This window comes from Callorhinus ursinus, unplaced genomic scaffold (assembly GCF_003265705.2).
Source record: "Callorhinus ursinus isolate GAN/ISIS: 27379988/994484 unplaced genomic scaffold, GSC_fseal_2.0 scaffold24, whole genome shotgun sequence".
In the NCBI taxonomy this organism is placed as follows: Eukaryota; Metazoa; Chordata; class Mammalia; order Carnivora; family Otariidae; genus Callorhinus; species Callorhinus ursinus.
Genome location: NW_027397086.1, coordinates 16844697 through 16868584, shown reverse-complemented (window position 1 = coordinate 16868584; position 23888 = coordinate 16844697). Strand labels below are relative to the sequence as shown.

Below are 23888 nucleotides of genomic sequence, written 5' to 3'. Positions count from 1 at the left end.
TACGTGTGTAGTGTGAGTGAGGTGTGAGGGAGACATTGAGGCCCACAGCCCAGGCATGCTAGAGTGCTCAGGGCCTGCCAGAAAGACAGGCTTGGTCAGCAAACTCGCCTGCCTTTTTGGGGAAAGCAGGGCCTAACCAAGCCCCTTTCTGGATGTCCCCTTTGGACGGCATGGGTGAACAGGCCCAGTTTCTCCTGCATCGCCACTGCCCAGGCTCCCACTCACTTCTGTCCTCGCTCTCCTGAGAAAAGAGTGACCTCCCTCTTTCAGGGAAGGAAGTGTCCCATGTTCTACTAAGTAAAGGGGCCTTACTGTTGATGGTGAAGGTGGTGGAGATGGTGCCCCGAGAGGGGTCAGCTCGGGATCAGAATGGCATTGGGTTCTCCAAACTGACTAGGTTAGCTGCTGAGTGGGCCCTCATCCTGAGTGGGGGTGAGGTGCTGGTGTGAGCTGCAGTCTCTCTCCCCAGGCGACATTCAGACAGTGCAGCTCTGCCCCGCTCCTCTGGTCCCACCCTCCTGAGGGTGCTTCTGCACTTTGCTCACAGCTTCCAGAGCCCAGATTGTCTTCCCCAGTACGGGCTCCACAGTGGTCCCCGGCAGAGCTGTGAAGGGGCCACCGCCATCTTGGGCATGTCACTGTCCCTTTCCCCATGGACCTTCCTTTGCCTTGGCTCCAGAATGCCATGCTTTCTAACTCCTACTGGGAATAAACACCCCTCTCAGGGGGCATCCTCATGTCATGCCTAACTCATGTTCCCATCTTGTTCCTGCAGGTCTAGAATACGTCCAGCCTCAGTGTCCTTTCTGCATCCTGTGGCTTGAGCCTGAGGTTGCCCATCATCCCTGGCTGGATGGAGTGGCAGGCCCAGCATACCTCCCTGCCCAGAAAAGATGCCTGGACGCAGACTCCCCCAGCCAGGAGGAGAATCAGGCACGCTCAAGTCCAGGGTGCAGGTATGTCCACCTGTCATTGGTTGGGGCCAGGCTTGCCTCTGCTATGGGCAGTGCTCACAGTATGGGGGTTAGGGAAAGGGCAGAGCAGGGCTTCACAGAGGGCCCAGTTTCAAACAGTCCACTGGCCTTTATGTGACTCATTTGCGCTTGACCACTAGTTTGCTGATTTCGGGGCTCCTTCTCTAGCTTCTGCTCCCTGCTGGTAGCCAGCTGGCCCTGTGGCTTCAAGTTTCCTTACCTGCTTCAGGAAGGCAAGTCTGCAGCCTGCTCTTGCTGTTGGCCATGGGGCAGGATGGAGGCCAAAGAAGAACGGATGGAGGATGGCCTTTGGGGCAGGCAGGCGTGGGTTCAAATTTCAGCTCTGCCAACCTTGGACAAGTCACCTACCCTCTCTGCCTGAAGTTCAGATTTATCCCTGGTAAACTGGGGCTGATACTTCCTAGGATCACCATGAAGATTAAATGAGATGATACATGTAAATTGCCCAGCTCAGCCCCTGGAGCCTGGTACTCAATACATACAACTTTTCTCCCCACTTTCTCTCTTGCATCCTCCAACCTCCTCTTGAGTGGATCCCTGGGCCAGATATCCATCTGGCAACTTCCAACACCTACCATTTTTAGATCTACATAAGACCAGCAGCTTTCCCTCCCACAGCAGCAACAGTCGGAGATTTGCAGAGCAGATGTCTTGGTGTGAAACTGTTCCCAGGAGGTGTCCCGCCAATGTTTGCTGACAAAGCAGTGCAGGGACTAACCTTCCTTCCAGCTCTGCCTCCTCACACCTGGCTCTGGAGACTGAAAGCGCCTACCCTCCCCGCATCCTGTGTGTTTCTGTCCCCTCAGATGCTGAGGTCCTGTGTTCCTGTTCCACGGCTGCAGATGGGGCGCTGTGAGGTTGGCTGGAGCAAGCTGCTTTGGCCCGGACCTGTGCCAGGCTGCTCCCATCCAAGGGGCAGATGGCGAGGGCAGAGTTTGGGAAGGGGCTGCAGCCTGGTAGGGGCAGCCAGTTCAAGCGTGGAGAACACTTTTCCAAACCCCACTGCACTGGGCCGGGTGGATGCTCCTTTGCGCTTGCCTGGTCCTGGTGATTACAGGTCTGAGCTTCAAAGCATGTTACAAACCTGGCTAATTGCTGGCCTGGGGGAGCTGGGCGAGCAGGCCAAGCCCGCCTGCGTGGACACGCCAGGGGCCGCGGACCTCACCTGGGGCTGGCACTTCCAGCCTGGAGCCAGGAGCCCTGGTGTGGCGGCCAGGTCCTTCTGGCTCCTCGCGGAGGACTACCGACCGGAGCGCGGAGGAGGGACCCTCCCCTCCCCCTCCCCCGGCTGCAGCTGCGGCCGCTGCCGTCGCGGTTAGGGCGCGGGCGCCTCCTCCCCGGGGGCCGGCGTCCGATCGGTCAGGTGGAAACCTCCCCATTCAAACCGGCGCGGGCCAATCAGGGCCCGGCGCGCCGGCCCATTCGAACGAGCGCCGCAGCCGGCCTCCCGCTCCCGCCTCCGGGACACTGGCGCGGGGCGGGGGCGGCTGAGCCTGCTGCCTCGGTTACGGGGGAGCAACACAGACGCCTCGGGTTGCAGGCGGGCCTGGCCGGGCCGCAGCGGGGCCGCCATGGAGCGCTCCCTGCACCGCGTCTCCCTCGGGAGCCGGCGTGCCCACCCGGACTCGTCCTTCTACCTCACCACCTTTGGTAAGTGCCCGCGACGGCTGGCTGCCAGGGCTGCTTCACCCCACTCCGGCGCCCCGACGGGGCCGCCCCCCTACCTCCGTGATAGGTGGGGCTAGCAGCAGCGGGTCGCTCCTCTGGCCCCTTCCTCCTGGGGGTACTCAGGAGGAGGGGCCCAGGGCGCACGGGCCCAGGCTGAGCAAGGCGCGGGGCACCACCTGCTGCCGGCCAGTGGTGCCAGGTGCAGCCGCCTCTGCCTCGCTTGGCTGGAATAATCACAACCGGTTAAATCTTTCAGAGACCCGGTCGGCACCACTAGAGTTTCCCACTAGCCAGCCGCTCAGGGTTGAATCGTGGTCTTGTTACTACATCTCGAGATTTCCTCCATTGGGGAAAGGGACAGGACAGGTGCGGGGTCAGCTCACCTTGGAGACTGCAGTGTGACTGCGCCAGCGGCTGGCTGACCCACAGCGGACATGGGAGGCTTCTCTTCTCCAGCAGAGACCGGGCTCTCAGGAGGGTCACAGGCCTGCCCTGGAGGCTTGAGGTAGACGGAAATGGGCAGTAGGCCCCTGCTCCCAAACCCCTTGCTGGCTCGCCTAGGTTCCCCCAAATAACAGCCGGGCGGCCTCTGCCCCAGGGGTCTGGGCAAATCCAGCCTTTCCCCTAGCCATAGCAGAGATGAGAGCCCCGTGGGAGGGCACGGAGTCTGCAGTCTCCAAGGTGAGCCCACAAGGAGCCAAGGCCCCCCGGGCTGACCCTGCACCTGTCCTGTCCCCGAGCCAAAGGAAACACAGAGCTGTTTCCTCTGCACCTCCCTGTGGAGTGCGGGGAATATTCCTCTGTGGAGACTTGAGATCCAGAGAGAGAAAGGTTGCCCAGTGAGCCAGTGCCAGACTTGGTACCTGAGCTCAAACCTTTTGAGATGACTTGTCCAGCACTTTTTTTTTTTTTAATTTGTATACAATTTTCTTTATAACGGTTGGGGTAGTTACTGCAACATGCAGGACTTTGCCCAGATTTCATCGACAGAACAGCCCAGGAGTTAGGCCCTCCCTGGGCTTCTGGCTCTCCTTTTCTCAGGCTTACCTCTATCAGCACACTTGGTTCCTCACAGACTGCCTTTTCTCTAAGAGCAGAGGGAGTGATAGAAAAGCAGTGGCTTGGCCCCTAGCAATGGCCTGTGGTCTGGCATCCTGGAATTCGCTGGTCCAGTTGGTGGACGTAACAGTGGGACTAATGAGGTGGCCGCCATTTGCTGAACACTTACCATGTGCCATGCCTTGTGTCAAGTGCTTTATCTCATTTACTCTCCCCAGCCCTTGGAAGCAGTTCCTGTTAACCCCACCGGGATGTGGGAGTCTACCAGACAAGGGAGGTCTCCAGGGTGACCTGAATTGGTGGGGCTGGGGTGGTCAGGAAACAGTGTCAAGGAGCTTTGAGATTCTATTACCTTAGCTGTGTCCTGATTTAAAAGTAAAAATATAGGGGCGCCTGGGTGACTCAGTCGGTTAAGCGTCCGCCTTTGGCTCAGGTGGTGATCCCAGGGTCCTGGGATCGAGCCCCGCATCGGGCTCCCTGCTCAGCGGGGAGTCTGCTTCTCCCTCTGCTGCTTGTGCTCTCTTGCTTACTCACTTGCTCTGTCAAATGTATAAATAAAATATTTTTTTTAAAAAAGGTAAAAATATAGCTCATTGTTTTTTCCTCCTTACTATCACTGTAAGATGACTTCATTGCTGAAAACTTAGTGAAAAGAAGAAAGTGAAAAATCACCTGTACTCTGACTCCTAGAAAAGACCGCTGTCAGTTAATATTTTGTTTATATCCTTCCAGACTTATTTGTGTGTGTGTGTAGAGGTGTGCTATAATTTGAAAAGAATGGAGACCATATTGTATGTACAGTTTTAGAATCCATTTCTTTTCCTTACTGGTATAGTGTTACTGTTTCCTAGCATCAGTCTATATTCTTCTATTGAATTAATCATCCTGCCAGATCTGGGAAGTCGGGGAGTATCCAGACCAGCTGGGATTGGATCCTTTGCCCCGCCGTGGCCTCAGGGCCGGGTCGGATGGTTATCTGGGAGGGTTACTTTTTGAACCAGTGATTGTGACCTGAGTGTGCAGCGGGCAGGCAGGAACCTGGTGGGGTGGGGAGCCTCCTGCTCTTATACAGTCTCTTCCCAGGGCTCTCAGAGGACACAGATCTGACACTGGAAAGTGCTGCCCTCTTTCCTGCTTAAATCCTCTTTCCTCGAAAAATGCTGCCCCTCTTTGAGGCTGCTGATTTTCTTCATGCAAGGAGTGGTCTTTGCTTGTCTGCTTATGAATGAAGATTTGTATCAGTGGTTACCAGACCTGGTCGCTTGGCAGAAGCACCTGGCGAGTCTATTAAAAACACAGATTCCTGGGGCTCCTGGGTGGCGCAGTCTGTTATGGCAACTGACTCTTGGTTTCGACTCAGGTCATGATCTCAGGGTTGTGAGATCAAGCCCTGTGTGGGGCTCTGGGCTCAGCATGGAGTCTGCTTAAGAATCCCTCTCCCTCTGCCTCTCCCCAGCTGCTCTCTCTTTCTCTCTCTCCCTCAAAATAAATAAATAAATCTTAAAAAAACCAACAACAACATAGATTCCTAGGATCTTGATAAGTCTAGGGTGTAGCGTGAGAATCTGTAATTGTAAGAAGCCACAAAAGTATTTTGATCATCAGCCAGGTTTGGAAGCTATGGATTTAGTTAGCTTCAGTAGCCACTGTGAACTCCCTTAACATGAAGGTCTTTGCTAAGTTTACCCCAGTTCGCTGGCCTTTCCCCAGCATGGCAGGTAGCCCCTGGCTTCAGGAGTGGGCTTTGCCCTGGTAGAACCAGATGAAAGTGGTGCCTAGTTGATGGTTTACCCCAAGCACAAACATTTAAAGGGAGCTAAATTTCCAGGATCTCTGGAATTCTAAAGAGACAAAATTGTTTTCCTTCCGGGGAGAGTACTGTAGGTATATGTTGAGGTTTTTTTAGTGTGTGTGTGTGTGTGTGTGTGTGTGTGGGTGTGTGTGCGCGCACACATGGGTACAACGGCTTGTCCCCCAGTAGTTGGCCACACGGAAGTGTTCTGGCTTCAGGAGAGGGGCATATGTAAACCGGGCCTAGAACCCAGCTCCTCCAGAGATGACAAATGCATTTTCTGTGGAACAGATGCCAGCCAGCTGCTCAGCCTGTTGGGCAGCGGGAAGTGAGGGCCCGAGCCCGAGGCTGCGATCTGACCCTGCGAGCTGCCCCTGGCTGGCCATGCTTCTCAGCGCCCGGGCCACACCCTGGGCTTGGCGTGGAAGCCCCACCAAGGACTTCTCAGGGGCCCATCATTTGCTGGTCGGGGTCCTCAGCATTCACTGGCTTTCCTGTCATTTAGGGTCCGTTTGCTTGGGAGTGTTCAGAAATTCTCGGTTTCTGGCCTGTCAAGAGTCCTTTTGTTCTCTTTTCCAATTCTCTATTTTTTTTTTAAATTTATTTATTTGACAGAGAGAGACACAGCAAGAGAGGGAACACAAGCAGGGGGAGTGGGAGAGGGAGAAGCAGACTCCCCGCTGAGCAGGGAGCCCGATGCGGGGCTTGATCCCAGGACGCTGTGATCATGACCTGAGCCGAAGGCAGATGCTTAACAACTGAGCCACCCAGGTGCCCCAGTTCAAAATAGTTTCTAATTTTCATAGTCCTACTTTCTCAAGTCTTTAGGTGATTTGGAAGTGTGTTTCTTAATTTCCAAATAGTGGGGATTTTCTGTTAATATTTTTATTCTTTGTTTTCTATTTTGGTCAGAGAATGCACTCTGCATCCTTTCACTCCTTTGATGGCCCAGGATATGGTCAGTTTTTATAAATGTTCTGTGTGTACTTGAAAAGTTCTGCAGGAGTTGGGTGTAGTGTTCTTTGTATATATCAGATTTTGGTCAAATTTACTAATTCTGTTGTCCAGATGTTCTGCATCCTTGCTGATTTCCCCCCTCTCCCCCGATTTTTTCTATCAGTTACCAAGAGAGGTACGTTAAAATTCCTACTGTGGTTGGACATTTGTCACTTTATCATTAGAGTTGTCTTTCTTTTATATATTTTGAAGCGATTGTAAGAGCATACAAATTTAGAACTATTTATCTTAGTAGTGAATTGAAACTTTTATTATTACGAAGCCCTTTCCTTATTTCTAGTGGAGAGAAAGTCTACTTTTCCTGATGTTAACATAGCTACCCAGCCTTCTTTTGGTTAACAATGAATTGCCTGGCATATCTTTTTCCATCTTATTTCTGTCAATCTTTCTGTTTCTTTATGTTCTAGGCGTGCTGTGTCTCTTACAAACGGCAGGCACAGAGTTGTTATTTTGCTTCTTGGTGTGGACCTAGGATGATATCTTCCTTCAAAAAGATATTTGCTTTGGGTGCTTGGGTGGCTCAGTCGGTTGAGCGTCTGCCTTCGGCTCAGGTCATGATCCCAGGGTCCTGGGATCGAGCCCCGCATCGTCAGGCTTCTTGCTCAGTGGGGAGTCTGCTTCTCCCTCTGCCTCTGCCCCCCCCACTCTTTCTCTCTCTCTCATATAAATAAATAAAATCTTAAAAAAAAAAGCTATTAGCTTCCTCCAGGTGCTTGAGGTCACTAGCGATCTGGGATAATCCAGATGTTAGGGATTGGAATTATCTGAGCTTGTGCTGCAGTCCCTTGAACTGCGTCTCATCACGGCTCATGTATTTCTGAGGAACAACCCTTTAGGGTTCTGACCCAAAAGGTCAGGGCTCAGAAGGACCCCACTCTTTTTTTTTTTTTAAGATTTTATTTATTTATTTGACAGAGAAAGACACAGCAAGAGAGGGAACACCAGCAGGGGGAGTGGGAGAGGGAGAAGCAGGCCTCCCGCGGAGCAGGGAGCCCGATGCGGGGCTCGATCCCAGGACCCTGGGATCATGACCCGAGCCGAAGGCAGACGCTTAACGACTGAGCCACCCAGGCGCCCCAGAAGGACCCCACTCTTGACAGGCCCTGGTCTCCAACTCCTGTTCCTCTTGCCCTGTGAGGCAGACAGAAACTCTGCTCAGCCTCTCAGCTTCTCTGTCATCTCTCTGGAATTTGAAAACACCCCAAGGAGAAAATTAGCCCAGGAAAACATTAAACTTCATTCCACGGACCTCCCTCCCCCCAGAGCCTGCTCCGTAGCTCCTCCGTCGTCTTGCCGTATCTCCAAGAAGCTGCTTTTAAATATTTTGTCCAGCTCTTCTAGATTTCCTCAGTGGGTCTGTCGTCCCAGAAATAGAAGTCCCTATGTGTGTTTTCTAATTTTTGAGTCATTTTTACTTTTCATCTCCTCTCCTTTCCTCCCTCTCTCCCTTCCTTCCACCTTTCCACCCTTTCTTCCCTTTTCCTTCCCTCCCTCCTCCCTTTCTGTCCTATCAGTGGGAGTGCCTACTCTTTGCCAGGCCCTCCATGTGTGTTAGTTCCCAGTTTTACAAGAGCCCCCCCCCCCCAGAACCGTATGATTCTTCTTCTTTCCTTTGTACAGATGAGGAGATGAAGATGTAGTGATTCAGCGTCATCAGTGGTGGACTGAGGATCCAAGCCAGGTCTTATTGACTCCAAAACCCACGCTTTGCTCATGGTTCCTTCTGGGCTTCCTCCCTTGTGTTTTCCGTATTAGACTTGTTCTGCTGGAAAACTTTGATAGTGAAAAAAATAACTGTGAGACGTAATGAAAATAAATCACTGACTTCATGGTGTGGCTTAAAGCCACCAGCAAGGTTGTAACAGGTGCTCGTCATTATAACAGAGCATATTTAACTATGGAGAAAAAGTCTGTAGTATGAAATAGGTAAGGGTGGTGAGTCATTTATAAAACGTGGCAATCGGGGCGCCTGGGTGGCTCAGTTGGTTAAGCGACTGCCTTCGGCTCAGGTCATGATCCTGGAGTCCCGGGATCGAGTCCCGCATCGGGCTCCCTGCTCAGCAGGGAGTCAGTTTCGCCCTCTGACCCTCCCCCCTCTCATGTGCTCTCTCTCTCTCTCTCTCTCTCATTCTCTCTCTCTCAAATAAATAAAATCTTTAAAAAAAAAGAAAACTTCAAATGTTAAAAAAAAAAACAAAACAAAAAACGTGGCAAAACTGACAGTTTTGGAATTAAAATCATTATAATAAAATCTAAAGGAAAATCGTGAAAGGGAAGAATAATGTGAATTTTCTATATATTGTGGTATTGTACATGAATGTGTACAATAGAAAATGGTAGGAGAAAATGGTAGAAGAAAACCATTTGCTCTGCGGGTGAAGAATTTTCATGAATGTGCTGGGCCGTCGGCGGGTTAATGTGGGACAATTCCAGATTTTACAGTTGAATTGGTAATGAGTCTGGTTTGAATCTATCACGGTTCTTTAGGGAGAACAATTAAGGACCTCACAAATGGAAGGCCTTTTGTTTCCTTAGTCATAATACAGTGATTTATCTTAGAACTGTATTTCCTTAACAATTTATAAAATTGAGGGCGCCTGGGTGGCTCAGTTGGTTAAGCGACTGCCTTCGGCTCAGGTCATGATCCTGGAGTCCCGGGATCGAGTCCCACGTCGGGTTCCCTGCTCAGCAGGGAGTCTGCTTCTCCCTCCGACCCTCTTCCCTCTCGTGCTGTCTATCTCTCATTCTCTCTCTCACAAATAAATAAATAAATAAAATCTTTAAAAAAAAAATAAAAAAATAAAAATAAATAAAAAAAATAAAAAAAATAAAAAATTGAAAAGTTGTCCCAGAACAGATCAGGTTTATGTCACCTGGCTGTGGAGGTAATATGGGTCTATATTAATTACCTATTGCTTCATGACAAAGCACCCCAATACTTATTGGCTTAAAAAAAACAAACATTTAGTGTGTCCCAGTTTCTGTGAGTCAGGAATTTGGGAATGGCTTTGCTGGGTGGTTTTTGCTCAGGGTCTCTGCTGCCAAGAAGTTAGCTGACATATGCTGGCGAGAGTAATCTATTCCTGGAAGGGAAAAACGGCTTGGGAAGCCACATTAATATCAGGTTACACAGGAAGTGGAGAATCCGAAGAGAGGAGTCGCACTGACCCATCATCATCTTTGTCTCACCGCTCAGCCCCCTGCCCCCTGGGCTCCGCAGGCCTCCTTCTGCCAGCAGGCACCAGCATAAGCCAGGCTGTTTCTCCAAATGGAACTCAAGATTCTCCCTCTTCAAAAGAACAGTCGCTTGAAAGGCTCCACAGGGCTGCATCCCCAGAGCTGGATGGCTCCATTCCCCCAACACCCCTGCAGCCTGCCATTTCTCCTTCAGAGGGCAGAAAGTACAATCCGTAACCGTACGTACCCCTCTCTGAGCCTTGGTCTGGCTGCCCTGTGAGTCAGGCAGCCCAGGATCACAGAGAGAGGGGTGCCTTGCAGCTGGTTGCCTCCCTCCCGTTCTCCTGCACACACAGGTTGAGGTACAGACTCGTCCCCACAAATGGAGGGGAAATCTGTGAGTGTTGGTGGCTGGCCAGGCTCCATGGAGACCCGGCCTCCTTTGTACATTTGTCCTGACATCCTCCCCCTTCCTGTGGCTTTCAACACATGGTAACTCCTGACTGGGGAATTGCTTTTGAGGTGAACTGGGTTTTGGGTTGACCACTGCTTCATGCCAACCAGGCAAGTCCCTCATAGAGGTATTCTTTGCATACCCCAGGGTTCCATGAGCTCCCTCTAGGGCACGTGCCTGCTGATCCCTGAGTCCATCTGTGGTGTGCAGCCGCCAGCTTCTTGCTTCGTGTTTTAAGTATGTCTCTCCCTGGCTGTGTCCTAAGAGTCAGAGTTCATCTTCCTGTGGTCCTCCACAGAGTAGGGTCTGCCAGATTGAATTTCTTTAGCTGGCTTCCATGCCCCCTTTTTCCACGGGGCCCAGTGAGTCTGAATCCCCCTAGGTCCTGTGCCAACAGAATCTGGGTTCAGGGCCTTCTCTGTGCCTTCTGAAGCTCACTCTTACCCAGTGTTTTTCCTGTCACGTGTGGCCTGTCTCTTCTCCCTTTGTCTCTGGGCCCTGGCTCCCGTGTACTTCTGCAGCCTCTCTGGGTCCTACCTCCCTTTGCAGAGTGCCCAACTGCATCTCCATGGGAATTGGGGGGCATGCCCTCTCTAGGGCCCTTGAATACCGCAATGAGGATGGCTTCAGGCCCTTTAGCCTTGACATTCCTGGGCACTCTCATAGGCCACTCCCTGGCCCTGGGCAGAAAGTGGGGCCCTGGGCAGAAAGTGGGGCCTGCAGATTGGAGGGGCAGGTGAGGGGCTTGGTTACTTAGATCCGCTGAAGGCCCCAGGGATTCAGTCTGACTTCCCCCTTACCCAGTGGTTTATTTCTTTAGACTTGGGGACATTTCTTTGAGCCTGTCCTCTTTTTGGCTTCCTCTTGGTTTCTGAAGCAAAGCTGTGGCACCTGGTCCTGTGCCTGATGGCTCTCTCTGCTCCTGAACCCCAGGGTTGCATTGGCAGATGCAGGGGTGCACATTAGTGGTCCGGAAGACCGGCTCCGTGTACGGGCCAGAGTGCTGGAGTTGGGGCAGCATTCTGGTATCTCGTTCTGGGCTGCCTTACCTGGGTCACTCTGGGCCCAGGGCAAGTCACCTTCCATAAATCTGGGCATGACTCTTCTGGCTTCCAATTGAGGAGGTTGGGCAAGATGACTTCAGGGCCCTTGAGACACATTCATTCGATGGAATGGGCTGGCGGGGGGGAGGCAGAAGGGACAGGAGTGGCCAAATGGGTTGGGGGGTGGGGACTCATTCTTCATTTTGCCCTTATCCGTGAGCCCACGGATGGGCTGGGGGAGGCTGTGTCCCTCACTGGGGCCCTGAGTCTGGTCTGCTGGGCTTGGTTTCTCTGTTGTAACTGGGTAGAGGGCACGCTGGCTCTCCCCGAGGAGGAGAGGATCTGCAAGGGCAGTTAGGCAGACTCCTCTGATTTCTGAGTCAGTCTTTGCTCCAGGCTCATCCTGTGCTCCAGCTCTACTTTTTAGCCTTGCCCATGGTCCTGCCCTAGTCACTGGGGTGTGCGTTCCCTGCCGGCAGGCACCCGGCCATTCAGATCCGTCGTTCCTGACTCAGGGCCCCACGCAGGTGCCTGGCTAACGTTTGTCGAGTGGAACTAGCGACCATTTGTGCTGGGAGATGTCTCCATCCTGATTTTTTTTTTTAATTAACATATAATGTATTATTGGTTTCAGAGGTACAGGTTTGTAATTCATCAGTCTTATATAACACCCAGTGCTCATTACATCACATGCCCTCCTTAATGTCCATCACCCAGTTAACCCATCCCTCTACCCCTCTCCTCTCCAGCAACCCTCAGTTTGTTTCCTGTGACCAAGAGTCTCTTATGGTTTGTCTCCCTCTCTGGTATTGTCTTGTTTTATTTTTTTCCTCTCTTTCCCTACGACCCTCTGTTTTGTTTCTCAAATTCCACATTTCAGAGAGATCATATGATAATTGTCTTTCTCTGATTGGCTTATTTTGTTTAGCATAATACCCTCTAGTTCCATCCACGTCATTACAAATGGCAAGGCTTCATTTCTTTTTTGATGGCTGTGTAATATTCCATTGTGTGTGTGTGTGTGTGTGTGTGTGTGTGTGTGTGTGTGTGTGTTTGTACACACCACATTTTCTTTATCCATTCATCTGTCCATGGACATCTGGGCTCTTTTCACAGTTTGGCTATTGTGGACATTGCTGCTATAAACATTGGGGTGCAGGTGCCCCTTCGGATCACTACATTTGTATCTTTGGGGCAAATACCCAGTAGTGCAATTGCTGGGTTGTAGGGTAGCTCTATTTTCAACTTTTTGAGGAACCTCCATACTGTTTTCCAGAGTGGCTACACCTTGCATTCCCACCAGCAGCGTAGGAGGGTTCCCCTTTCTCTGCATCCTTGCCAACATCTGTCGTTTCCTGACTTGTTCATTTTAGCCATTCTGACTGGTGGGAGGTGAGATCTCATTGTGGTTTTGATATGTATTTCCCTGTCCATCCTGATTTCTGTGAACGGGCTGTTGGGTAGGTGATGGTGTCATGTGGCTCCGTGGCCCCCACGGCTTCGGAAAGCCAAATATGTTCGGGCCAAAGCTGCCTTTGCGCTCATAATAGATTCAGAAAAAATGTTTGGGTTTAAACACAGTCGCCTTTGGGTTCGTGAGATCGGATTTGTGACTGCTAGCCATTTTTGTCTGTTTCAAAGCCTTCTTCTACCCCACACTGGATCCGGCACAGTTTTTTTAGGAGATTTCTCAGCTATAGAGGGCCCCAAAGTGGTAATTGCTCAGATCTTGAGCTAATAATGCCACGGGTTCTCTTGGCGCCTTTCATGCAAGGACCTCCTCACCCTCCAGCATTATCTGATCCACACACAGCTTGGCGAATGCAGTAGCCCCTGTTATTAGCCCCACCTTGCAGCCAGGGGACAATGTGGCTCTGAGAGCGAGGACAGTAGTCAGGGCTTGGAACTGGAATAGGCCTCCGGGCTTCTGAGGTCTGTGTTCTGGGCAGGAGAGCAGCAGGAATTTCTGTTGGGTGAAGAGCTGGACAAGGGTTTGCTGGAGTCTGGATTGCCTGGGTTTACAGTTTAAACACCCCCAAAATGTGAGGAGCAAGTTTCCAGGTCCCAGGGGTTGGGGAACTGCTCAGAATTTCCCTCCTTTCTGTTCTCTGAACCCTGCCTGGCCTTCCTCCAGCCAGCAGCAATGCACAAGCCCCAGCCACAGTCCCAGTTTCATGGGGCCTGTCCAGAGATAAACAGTTGGGATGATGAAGGAACATCTCACTGTGCCACGAGGAGTGGTGGATTTCACGCTTGAAATCTAGAGGAGAGAGCCCGGAGACTTGACAGCAGAACCATGTCTAGGCAATAAAAGTTACTGAGAGGCCGCTTCTGGCTCAGTATAAGATGGAGCATTGAACAGTCAGAGCTATTGCAAAAGAAAAAGGGCTCCCATTGTAGGAAGTGAGCTCCCCATCACCAGAGGTGATCAAGCAGAGGCTGATGACTATAAGGGTTGTCATGGATGCAAGGGCTTTCTGGTTGCTGTGTGGGGTTGCTGCAGGCTGGGAGGCCCTGCCGCATCCTCCTTGCCTCCCCAGTACATGTCCACCAGGTGGATTGAGTTCAGTGGTTTTTGTTTTTTTTTTTTTTTAAAGATTTTATTTATTTGACAGAGACACGGTGAGAGAGGGAACACAAGCAGGGGGAGTGGGAGAGGGAGAAGCAGGCTTCCCGTGAGGCAGGGAGCCCGATGCGGGGCTTGATCCCTGGACCCTGGGATCATGACCTGAGCCGAAGGCAGATGCTTAACGACTGAGCCACCCAGGCGCCCCAAGTTCAGTGGTTTCTTGAGGTTCCAGGAAGAGTCCACTGGACTGAGGAATGGGTATGATCCTTCTCTCTTCTGTCCATGCTGAAGGGCCACTGGGCATCTGTGAGGATGACTTGATGTTTTGTTTTTACATTGTCTTTAAAAAAAAAATTAGAAAAGCCAGGGGAAAAACTCCTCATTCTTCACATGCTTTCCAGCCCTGGCCCTTCCGTTATGTTCACACTTCCCCATCCCCCCCCCTTCCTTCTCTCTTCTCCTCCCTGCTTACCTTCTTTTTTCATTTCCTCTTCATATTTTTAATTTAATTTTTATTTTTAAAAAGATTTTATTTATTAATAAAGAAAGTGAGAGCCAGGGGAGAGGGGCCGAGGGAGAGGGAGAGAGACTCTCAAGCAGGCTCCCCACTGAGCGGGGAGCCGGACTCGGGGTTCCATCTCATGACCACAAGATCATGACCTGAGCTGAAATCTAGAGTTGGATGCTTAACTGACTGAGCCACCCAGGCACTCCACCTCTTCTTATTTTTAATTATAGAAGTGCTACAGTTCATATAATTTGTATTGTTGAAACAACAATAGCGATAGATTTAAATTCCTCTTGACTTCCTTATCTCCAATTCTAGAAGCGATCCCTGTTTTTCCTTTGGCATCCTTTCAGAACACACAAACACACACACACACACACACACACACACACACACACGTAGAAATGTATGTCATCTGTATTGTTCTGCAATTTGCTTGTTTCTCTTAAAAACTTATCACAATGTTCCCCCTGCCTGGACATAACAGAGTTCCCCCATTTTTTTGGTAACAGCTCCCACTATTCCAAGCACAGCTAGAGATGGCTCATTTAACCATTTTCATACCGATGGCCCTTTCAGGTGTTTCCAATTTGTCCTTATTTTATTTTATTTTATTTTTTTAAAGATTTTTATTTATTTATTTAACAGCTAGAGAGAGAGAGCACAAGTAGGCAGAGCGGCAGACAGAGGGAGAGGGAGAAGCGGGCTCTCTGCCGAGCAGGGAGCCCGATGCGGGGCTCGATCCCAGGACCCCGGGATCATGACCTGAGCCGAAGGCAGCCGCTTAACCGACTGAGCCACCCAGGCGCCCCTGTCCTTATTTTAAACAGGGCTGGAGCACAAGCCTCGTGCTCAGGTGTGCGGGTTTTTGTCTGTGATGGTTACCTCAAAGTAGAATTGCCGGCTTCAAGGACATGCACAGTTGAATTCTGATAGATATTGCCAGAAATTACCCTCCATTACACTTCCTCCCACAGGGTATGAGAGTACCTGTTTTCTTACATTTTTAACCAACATTTGACATTATCCGTCTCTTTTTTTAAAGATTTTATTTTATTGTTACTGTTTTTTTAAGTGGTGTGGAGCCCAACGCAGGGCCCGAACTCAACGGCCCTGGAGATCAAGACCTGAGCTGAGGTTGAGAGTCGGACGCCCCACCGACTGAGCCACCCAGGTGCCCCTAAAGATTTTATTTTTAAGTAATCGCTACACCCAATGTGGGGCTCGAACATACAACCCTGAGATTAAGAGTCTCATGCTCTACAGACTGAGCCAGCCAGGTGCCCCAACATTATCTGTCTTTTAAACGATCGGCCAAGCAGATTGAAGGAAAATGGTATTTTATGGTTAATTTGCATGTCCCAGATCCCTGTGAAGTCTAGCATCTTCTCATACATTGATTGGCTGTTTTGTCTTCTCTGCATTTGCAGTTTATGACCTTTGTCTATTTTTCTGTTGTGTTGTCTCATAACCTTGTTTATGATATATTTCATTGTAATGGACATTAAAAAATCGTATGGAGTCAGAGTTGTCTGTCTTTTCCCTTGGTGCCTCTGCATTTTGTGTCTTGCTAAGAAGGCCTTTTCCAAGCTTATAAACATGCTCAGAGGCCCTTTCACGTACTCTAGTCCAGGACTCCTCAACCTTTAATGCACCTGTGCCTCCCTGGGGATCTGGTTAAACTGTACGTTGTGATTCAGTATGCCTGGGGCAGGGGCCTGCAATTCTGCATATCTAGCTATCATCCAGATGCTTCTGATGCTGGTGGTTCTCGGACCACACATAGCATGGCTCTGTTCCAGTGGTCGGTTTTTCTTTAGGGAGATCAGGGTTCTGTGCAGTGGTGGAGGGTGGGAGCACTGACTTTGAAGGATCTGATCTCTTTTCTTTTGCTTTTCCCCCAAATCATTTGTTCCCTGCCCTTGTGTTATTGCCTTTCCAGAACACAACTAGCTGTCTGTCACAGTGGAGGGCTTACCCTGACCTCCCCTTCGACCCCCTGGCTCCCAAGGACTCCTGACCAAGGCCCAGGATCCTTTACTCTCCAATCTGGCATCATCTTGATGCGGATGCAACAACTTTTCCAACTGTCCAACAGAGAGAGCTCCCCAGCGTTAACCTGGGCTGCCTTGTGAAGTAGTGAGCTCCCCATCACCAGAGGGGTATAAGCCCAGGGTGGAGAGCCACTGCTGGAGGTATTACAGAAGGGACTCCTGATGTTATGAGGAGGCTGAACTAAGTGGCTTCCGAGCTCCCTCCCAACTCAGAGACCGTATGGATATTTGAATCACTTCACATGAACAAAAGAGCATTCCCATCACTGCTACCCCATCTTTCATCCAACAAAAGACGAGGTGAAGTTGCTTCTGTTGTTGTCTCCTTAGGTCAGCTGAAGCTGTCAATCGATGCCCAGGACCGGGTTCTGCTGCTCCACAGTGAGTATGGGGCCAGGCAGTGAAGGTTCCCATGGGCCACCCAGAGGATTTTACACTTTACCTGTCCATTTATCCATTTGTTTGTCCTTCCATCCAGCATACACGTAGTTACTGAGCTTCTGTCATGGTCTTTGCTGCCTGGGCTCTTCTGTTTAGCCCAGCAGGCCCTGCTTATCTCTCCAGCCTGTGTGGCCCTTGCTGTTAAAGGCTCCCTGCACTCCCCCCCCCCCTTTTTTTTGAAGATTTTATTTATTTGACAGAGAGAGACAGAGTGAGAGAGGGAACACAAGCAGGGGGAGTGGGAGAGGGAGAAGCAGGCTTCCTGCCGAGCAGGGAGCCCGATGCGGGACTTGATCCCAGGACCCTGGGATCATGACCTGAGCCAAAGACAGACACTTAACAACTGAGCCACCTAGGCGCCCCTCTGCACTCCCTTTTCTGTCCAGTTACAGGCACCCCCTTGAGGGCATCTTGCTTGCTCATGCCTCTGAGCCTCTGCACCCCACTGTCTCTTGTGCTTGGAGTCGCCTGCCTTTTTTTTGAATTCCTTTTGAAAAATAACTCTCCCTCCCTCTGATTTTGCAAGAAACGTGCCCGCCTTCATCATTAAGGCTCAGGAAGGAAGGCTCATTTTGCTTCATTTTTTCCCCCCTCCAGGATTCACCCCCCTGACCTACCTGAGTATGTTGCTTCCTCCTCTGTGTCCTTCACACAGCCCTGACTATGCTGCGTCACTCTGGGCTGTCCCGGAATGCAGTGGGGCAGGAACCATGTCTGCCGCACCTGCATGGGCAGGGGGGAGGGTGGGCAGGGAGACCCGGGGGTTTCCTCAGGTCGGAAAACTGCCCCCCCCCCGTGACCACGCCCTCAAGAGGAAGGACGCACACAGGACTGGTAGCTAGGACACCAGGCAGCATAGACCAGCAGGCGCCTGGGGTCCTCCGGTCCTGGCCTTGGGGGGCCCAAGGTGACGTTCCCAAGGACCAGCAGAGGAGGGTTCTTTGCGGGCCAGAGCCTGACTCCAGCTGTGCAAACAGATTTTGCAAAATGCATCTTGGCCTCCACCACTTCATTTGTCCTGCATGGTTTGCTTTGGCTTCACCCCAGTTGTAGGGCTCTTCATCTCTTCCAGCCTCTTCTCTCTCCCCTTTGGCTTCACAGGCTTCATGCCTCAGACTCCGGGAGCCCCGTCCAAGCCAAACCCTAGGGCTCCATCCACACTGAACAGAAAAGAGAGCAAAGAGGCTCCGCTTCTGTGATTTCTGCAGACCGCAGGCAAACGGGCGGTGCTTACGTTCAGGATCAGGCCTGCGCCTCACGTGCCACCTATCCCTTGCCTTTATTATTATTTTTTCTCTAGCAAACCTTCCTTGAGCAGTACGCGCTTGCCAGGCCCTCTCCTCCGCACTTTAGACACATCATCTCATTTAGCCAGCACGCCTACAGGTGAAGTGGGTGTCGTGATCCCTAACCCATTACGATCACTCCTCCATTGAAAAATAGCGAATTCGGGCACAGAGAGACAAAGCCGCTTGCTCCTGCTCTCCCGGCTAGTAAGTGTCGAAGCTGGTGTTTGTGCGGGTCTGTGGCCCCAGGGCCCCGGGCCCATCTCTGGACCCAGGCTTCTGTCCGCTCTGCTATACCGTCCTGCAGCCCCAGCGCAGCCGACGGGGCAGGGTAAGTTCTCCAGCCTGGCCCCTCTGTCCCAGGAGGCGGACGTGGGCAGAGGAGGGAGCACTGGACGGGGAGTCAGGAGCTAGGGATTCAAACCCAGCTCTGGCTTTCCCATTGCTCTGATTGCTCTGCGACTTTGGGCACGTTTCTTACTAGCTCTGGGTACCCCTATGGTCTCATCTTTCCCGTTAAAAGAGGAGTTAAACTTGATAACTTTGTTGTTCTTTCAGCTGTAAGAGTCAAGGAATCGAATGCACTCTGCAATGTCTCAGTGAGGGTGCCGCCTGCGTGTGGGAGATGGTGGGAATGGACTAGACCAGAGGGGGTTAATAGCCAATGGCTGTTATGCGCATTAGGGGCTAGTGATAATCCTTCCTGCCCAGACACCCACCGGAACATTTCCATTCTCTCTTTAGTTATAGAAGGCAAAGGCCTGATGAGCAGAGAGCCTGGCATCTGTGATCCCTACGTGAAGGTATATGATGGGCTGGAGGTGGGGAGGTGTGTGGGTGGGGGTAATGAGGGGCCATGTCACTAGACTGTGTCCCGAGGTCTCAGCACATCTGTGGGCCTGTGGCCATTTGAGGTGGCAGGGACCACCTCATTATTTAGTCATTAGGCATTTATTAGATCCAGTGATGAGGTGCTGAGCTAGGATAGGCCCTTCCCTTAGCCCATCTTGGTCCCTAAGGCTTCCTGCAAGAGCAGGAATCTTGTAGGTGATCTTGGTCATCCACACAGGTGAGCTCTGTGAACGTGTGGGTGACGGAAATCCACAGATGATCCCAAGCCCTCTCCCTGGCAAAACCAGAAGCAAGGTAGCCAGGTTTGGGTGGTGGAGGGGAGAGAGTGTCTCTGAGGCCTAGAAGATCCATCTGAGTGGGTCCGTTGCAGTGAAGACAGAGGCCCCACAGGGCAGAAGGCCTACTTCCAGCCAGAACCAAAGGCCAGGCACCTCCCGGAGTGTGGCAGCTGGGATGCACCCCTCTCTTCTCTCCCAAAGCCCCCAGGCTGGTCAGAGGCCCCTGTGGGTGAGGACTTGGGCAGGAGCAGAGGCAGGGGATGAGCAGCTCAAGGGCGAGAACATGGATTTGGCGCCTTGGCAGAGGGAGCCTCTGGTGAAGGGAGCACCGAGCAGCTGCGGGGAACTTAGGAGAGAGGCCAGTGCTGAGAGGAAGACCAAAGATGGCTGAAGTACACCCCATCTATGGCTGGGCCTGTGGCTACCTTGGTGGTGGCACCCACTGCTGGGCCTTCTCCTGGCCCCCCGACCCCGCATCTGATTCTAGTGCCTCGGCAGGGGTTTCTGTTTGTCTCCCAGCCTCTGACTGAGGACTGCAGCCTGATCTCTGCAGAGGCTGGTTTGAAGGACACCGGGGAGGCCTTTCACCTGGGGGCTGGGCAGGCAGCTGCTGGGCTTCGGTGACTCCGGAGCCATGAGCCATCATCTCATGCTTCCTTTTCTCCAATTCAAGATTTCTTTGATCCCTGAAGATAATCGACTGCGTCGCCAGAGGACGCAGGCCGTCCCAGACTGCAGAGAGCCGGTCTTCCGTGAGCACTTCTTCTTGTAAGAGTCTGGGGCCCTCGAGGGGAGAGGGAAGGAGTGTTTATCTGGAACCTCCTCCATTTGCCAAATCTAGAAGTAGATCTAAGCAGAAAAACAGTGACTTCTAAAGGATGTCTGTGTTTTCTCGTTCACTTGTGCCCTTGCATCCCTGGCACCTGGCCCGGCAGTGAGGTCCACAGTGATAAGGTGTCACTTGGCTGGTTCTCACAACGAAAATGCCCAGCCTGAGGCTCGCAACCCCCTGACAAGGAGGCATTTTCCCACAGTGAATTGGGCCAAGCCCTCTCTTTCAGTAGAAGAAATTTTCCAAGTTGAGAGATCCCCCCACCTTGTAAAACTTTCTACCCACCCCGGGCCTCAGCTTCCATAGTTGTAAAATGGGCTGATGAGAGTACTGACCTCGGAGAGCTGACCTGTGAATGAGACCGTGTAATGCAATGTCAGCTGCTTATTATTATTATTATTAACTATTATTATTATTTCCCGCCCTCCCTGAACTCTGGGGCCAATGGGAAGGAAATGGCCATTTGGTATTCTGTTAATGAAAATTAAGAACACTTTGTTTTTTTTCCAAACTAATTTGCTTATTGTAGAAAAACAGATTAGCAAAGAGAAGAAAAGAGAAAACCCCTTAAGCCCTACTACTTATGACATGTCTCAGCTTATTTCTTTTCAGGTCTTTGATTTGTATGGGTCTGTGTGTCTGTGTGTGTGTAGGTGTTTACAAAAATGGAATTGTTCTGTAATATTGTGTGGTAACCTCCCTTTTGTCCTGAACAAGGTAATGTAAACTCCTTTATGTATGTGAATACTCACCTCCCACCCTCTTGGTGCTTGAGTTTCTTTAACCAGCTCCTTATGGTTGTTAGTTTATTTCTAAATTTTGCAATTGTGATGAACTCTGTGGGTCCAGCCTGGAGCTCGATCCTACTAACACCCTGACCGTCTGGTTTGCTTTGCAGTCCCATCCAAGAGGAAGATGAACAGAAGCGCCTTCTGGTCACTGTGTGGAATAGGGCAGGTGACTCCAGGTGAGGGGAAGCACTGAGCTGGAGGGGAGAGCCTGCTCTTGGCCCCCAGGTGGCCAGCAGGCAACAGTTAAAGCCTGTGGGATGAATGAGTAGTAGTGGAAACACTAAATCTGAGAGGCTACCACCTCCCCCCCCCCCGAGTCCCCGTCGCTCCAGACAATGTGGAGGACCGTGTTATCAAGTAGCATTTGCTGCGCCCTTGGTATCAACAAGGCACTGTGTTGGCCCCTGGGGACGCCAGCCAGCCTGCCTGTGGCTTCTGCTCTCAAGGTGCCCACTTGCAGGAAGGGACACCAGGTGCTGCCTAGACACCGATTACAGTAACAGTATACACAGGCTCAGTTCCACAGGAGTAGAAGCTCCTAGAAAAATAGGCCCATTTCTTTTTTAGTCATCACGGTACCCAATGCCTAGCACACAGATGTTCTGTAAATATTGTTTGAATGGATAAAAGACTGAATGAGTAATAAGGACAGTAAGTATGGGAAGAGGGAAGTTCCTTGTGGGCCGAGGTGATCAAGGAAGGCTTCCTGTAAGAAATGGGATTGTGAACTTGGGGCAGAGATCAAGAGTAAGACAAGGTTTTGCATGAGCAAAGGCAAGAGGCAGGAATATGCATGCTGGGCTCAGGCTGCCATGAGGAGGCAGCGCGGGAGGTGCAGAGGTCTTATGTGGGAATAGCCAAACAGGCTGGTCTTGCGTGCTGCCTGGGACGCGGGTGGCCGGATGTGGTCCTTAGCATGGGGATTAGTCCAGCACAGGGGAGGAGTGCTGGGTGAGGGGGAGAATCGGCTGCCCAGCAGAGGGGGTAAGAGCAACTGGACTGAGTGCCGTGCCTGCTGTGAGCAGCAGGGACTCATTCACCTGGGGTAGCCAAAGGAATCTGGGGGCCCTGTGGCCATGCATTTGTCAAGCCATCATAGAACCAAGCAGTAATTGGAAAAGTGCCTCAGTGAATGAAAATCAGCTCCGTTCACCAGCTTAGACTGGGAAAATATTTGGGGGTTGAATGCTTTCTAGTATCTTAAATGTTATAGCTGGTATGCTTTTTATTTATTTTATTTTTTATTTTTTATTTTTTTAAAGATTTTATTTATTTGAGAGAGAGAGAATGAGAGATAGAGAGCACATGAGATGGGGGAGGGTCAGAGGGAGAAGCAGACTCCCTGCCGAGCAGGGAGCCCGATGCGGGACTCGATCCCGGGACTCCAGGATCATGACCTGAGCCGAAGGCAGTCGCTTAACCAACTGAGCCACCCAGGCGCCCTAGCTGGTATGCTTTTTAAAATTGAGCCTTATTCATAAGGAAGAATATTTCTTTTAATGGAGCATTTACTTTTTCTCATGGAACTTACGGTGCTGTAGGCCTCATTCATTCAGCTGCCATTTCCTGGGTACCAACGTGACAACATTCGTCTAGATGCTGGGGACACATGGGGTCAATCAGAGACCCTCCTGCTCCCGAGAGGATCACTGATAGGGACTTGGAGGTGTGGGTGAGGAGGGGGACATCACATTGATAATAAGCAACCATTTCCTGGGTCTTGGCCACAAGCCAGGGGTTGACAGTGCTTTATCTCATTTAATTCATAACTCTTAAGAGGAGTATGTTTTTGCCTAAGTTTTCAGAAGAGGAAATGGAGGGTAAGAAAGGGAGTCACTTGCCCAAGGTCACATGGCCAGTAGGCAGTAGAGCCAGGGTGGGGACCCAGGCAGTTAGACCCCAGATTCTCACTCTCAACACTATACTGCTTCCTGGGGCGCAAGCAAAAGAACAGAAGAAAGAACCAGCCTAGAGGGCAGGGCAGGGCAGCAGTGGGGAGGGGTATCCAAACTCCCTGGCGTTGCAGGAGGGTCAAGTACAAAGTAGGGGCCAGCTAGAGATAAGAGGAAGAGGTTGGTGTAAGCCAAATCAGGTGATTCTGTAGGTGTTCTTTGGAGCGTGGGCTGCCTCCTAAGGCCAGTGGTTCTCAGCCCTGGATTTGCATCAGAATCCCTGGGATGCTTACAGAGAACATAGATTCTCAGGTGCCATGTCAGATGGATTCAGTCCGATCTTCATGGGCAGGGCTGAGGGAGCTACATTTATATAAAAGTTCTCAGGGGAACCTCATGCCGTCAGCTTGGTGTTTGGGAAGCTGGTGGTGAAGAGATAACTGAGGGGTGTTGAGCAGGGGAGAGGCAGACGCGTGTTCTAGATCTATCCTGGTAGGGCTTTGGAAGGCTGGGGAGGAGGTAGGAGATCGTTGCAGTGATCTGTGAGAGAGATGCTTTAGGGATGGAGAGGAGGGAGGCAGACCTAGGACAGATTTGGGAGATGAGATTAATGGTACTTAGTGGTGGTTTGGCTGGGAGAGCGGCGGGTGAAGTCAGGGGTCATTCCTGGGTATCAGGTGGTGTCCCCAACCAAACCAGCGTGCCCTGGAGGGGAAGGGAACCAGCTTTGGGTCCCCCGAGAAGGAGGGGCTGGAGAGCAGCTGGATGGGAGCTGTGTAGGGGTGTCTTGCTGACACAGAGCCCAGAGGGAGAGAGAGGTCTGTGCCAAGGTACGGACGTGGGAGCCATGACCACCAAGGCGGTGGGTGAAGGTGGGGGGACTGCCCAGGATGACAGTGGGTGACAGGGCTCAACGGTCAGAATCCTGTCTCGGCAGGAAAGCCCGAAGAAGCCCGAAGAGGCGTGCCGGAGAGACGGAGTGTGTCTGGGGAGCCCGCGGGACAGAGGCAAAGAGGGAAGCAGGTGCCAGAGGCACGCGCCGCGCTGGGACCCGCCACAGAGGTCTGCCCTCCTGTGAGACCAGGGCGAGCCCGGCAGAGGGCAGTTTATGGGTTTTGCAAAAGAAAGTGAGGCCGGGGGGGGGGGGGGGGGGGGGGGGGGGGCCTTGCGGGGGAGTGCG

At 51.5% G+C, this 23888-nt stretch overlaps 1 protein-coding gene across 3 annotated transcripts in view; it reads left to right on the top strand.

Moving 5' to 3' along the window:
* The first annotated feature begins 838 nt into the window (after positions 1-838).
* Positions 839-23888, top strand: part of RGS3 (regulator of G protein signaling 3) — a 118809-nt gene continuing 95759 nt past the window's right edge. The window contains exons 1-5 of one of the 3 annotated variants that reach the window (XM_073876498.1): positions 839-956; positions 16667-16717; positions 18808-18866; positions 19867-19961; positions 20924-20992. In XM_073876498.1, coding sequence (XP_073732599.1) covers positions 854-956; positions 16667-16717; positions 18808-18866; positions 19867-19961; positions 20924-20992 — 377 coding nt within the window. In that variant the 5' untranslated portion in view covers positions 839-853. Of the gene's footprint in view, positions 957-2487; positions 2646-16666; positions 16718-18807; positions 18867-19866; positions 19962-20923; positions 20993-23888 lie in introns of those variants that run through there. The other 2 variants (XM_073876500.1, XM_025888642.2) reach the window with 2 other exon arrangements.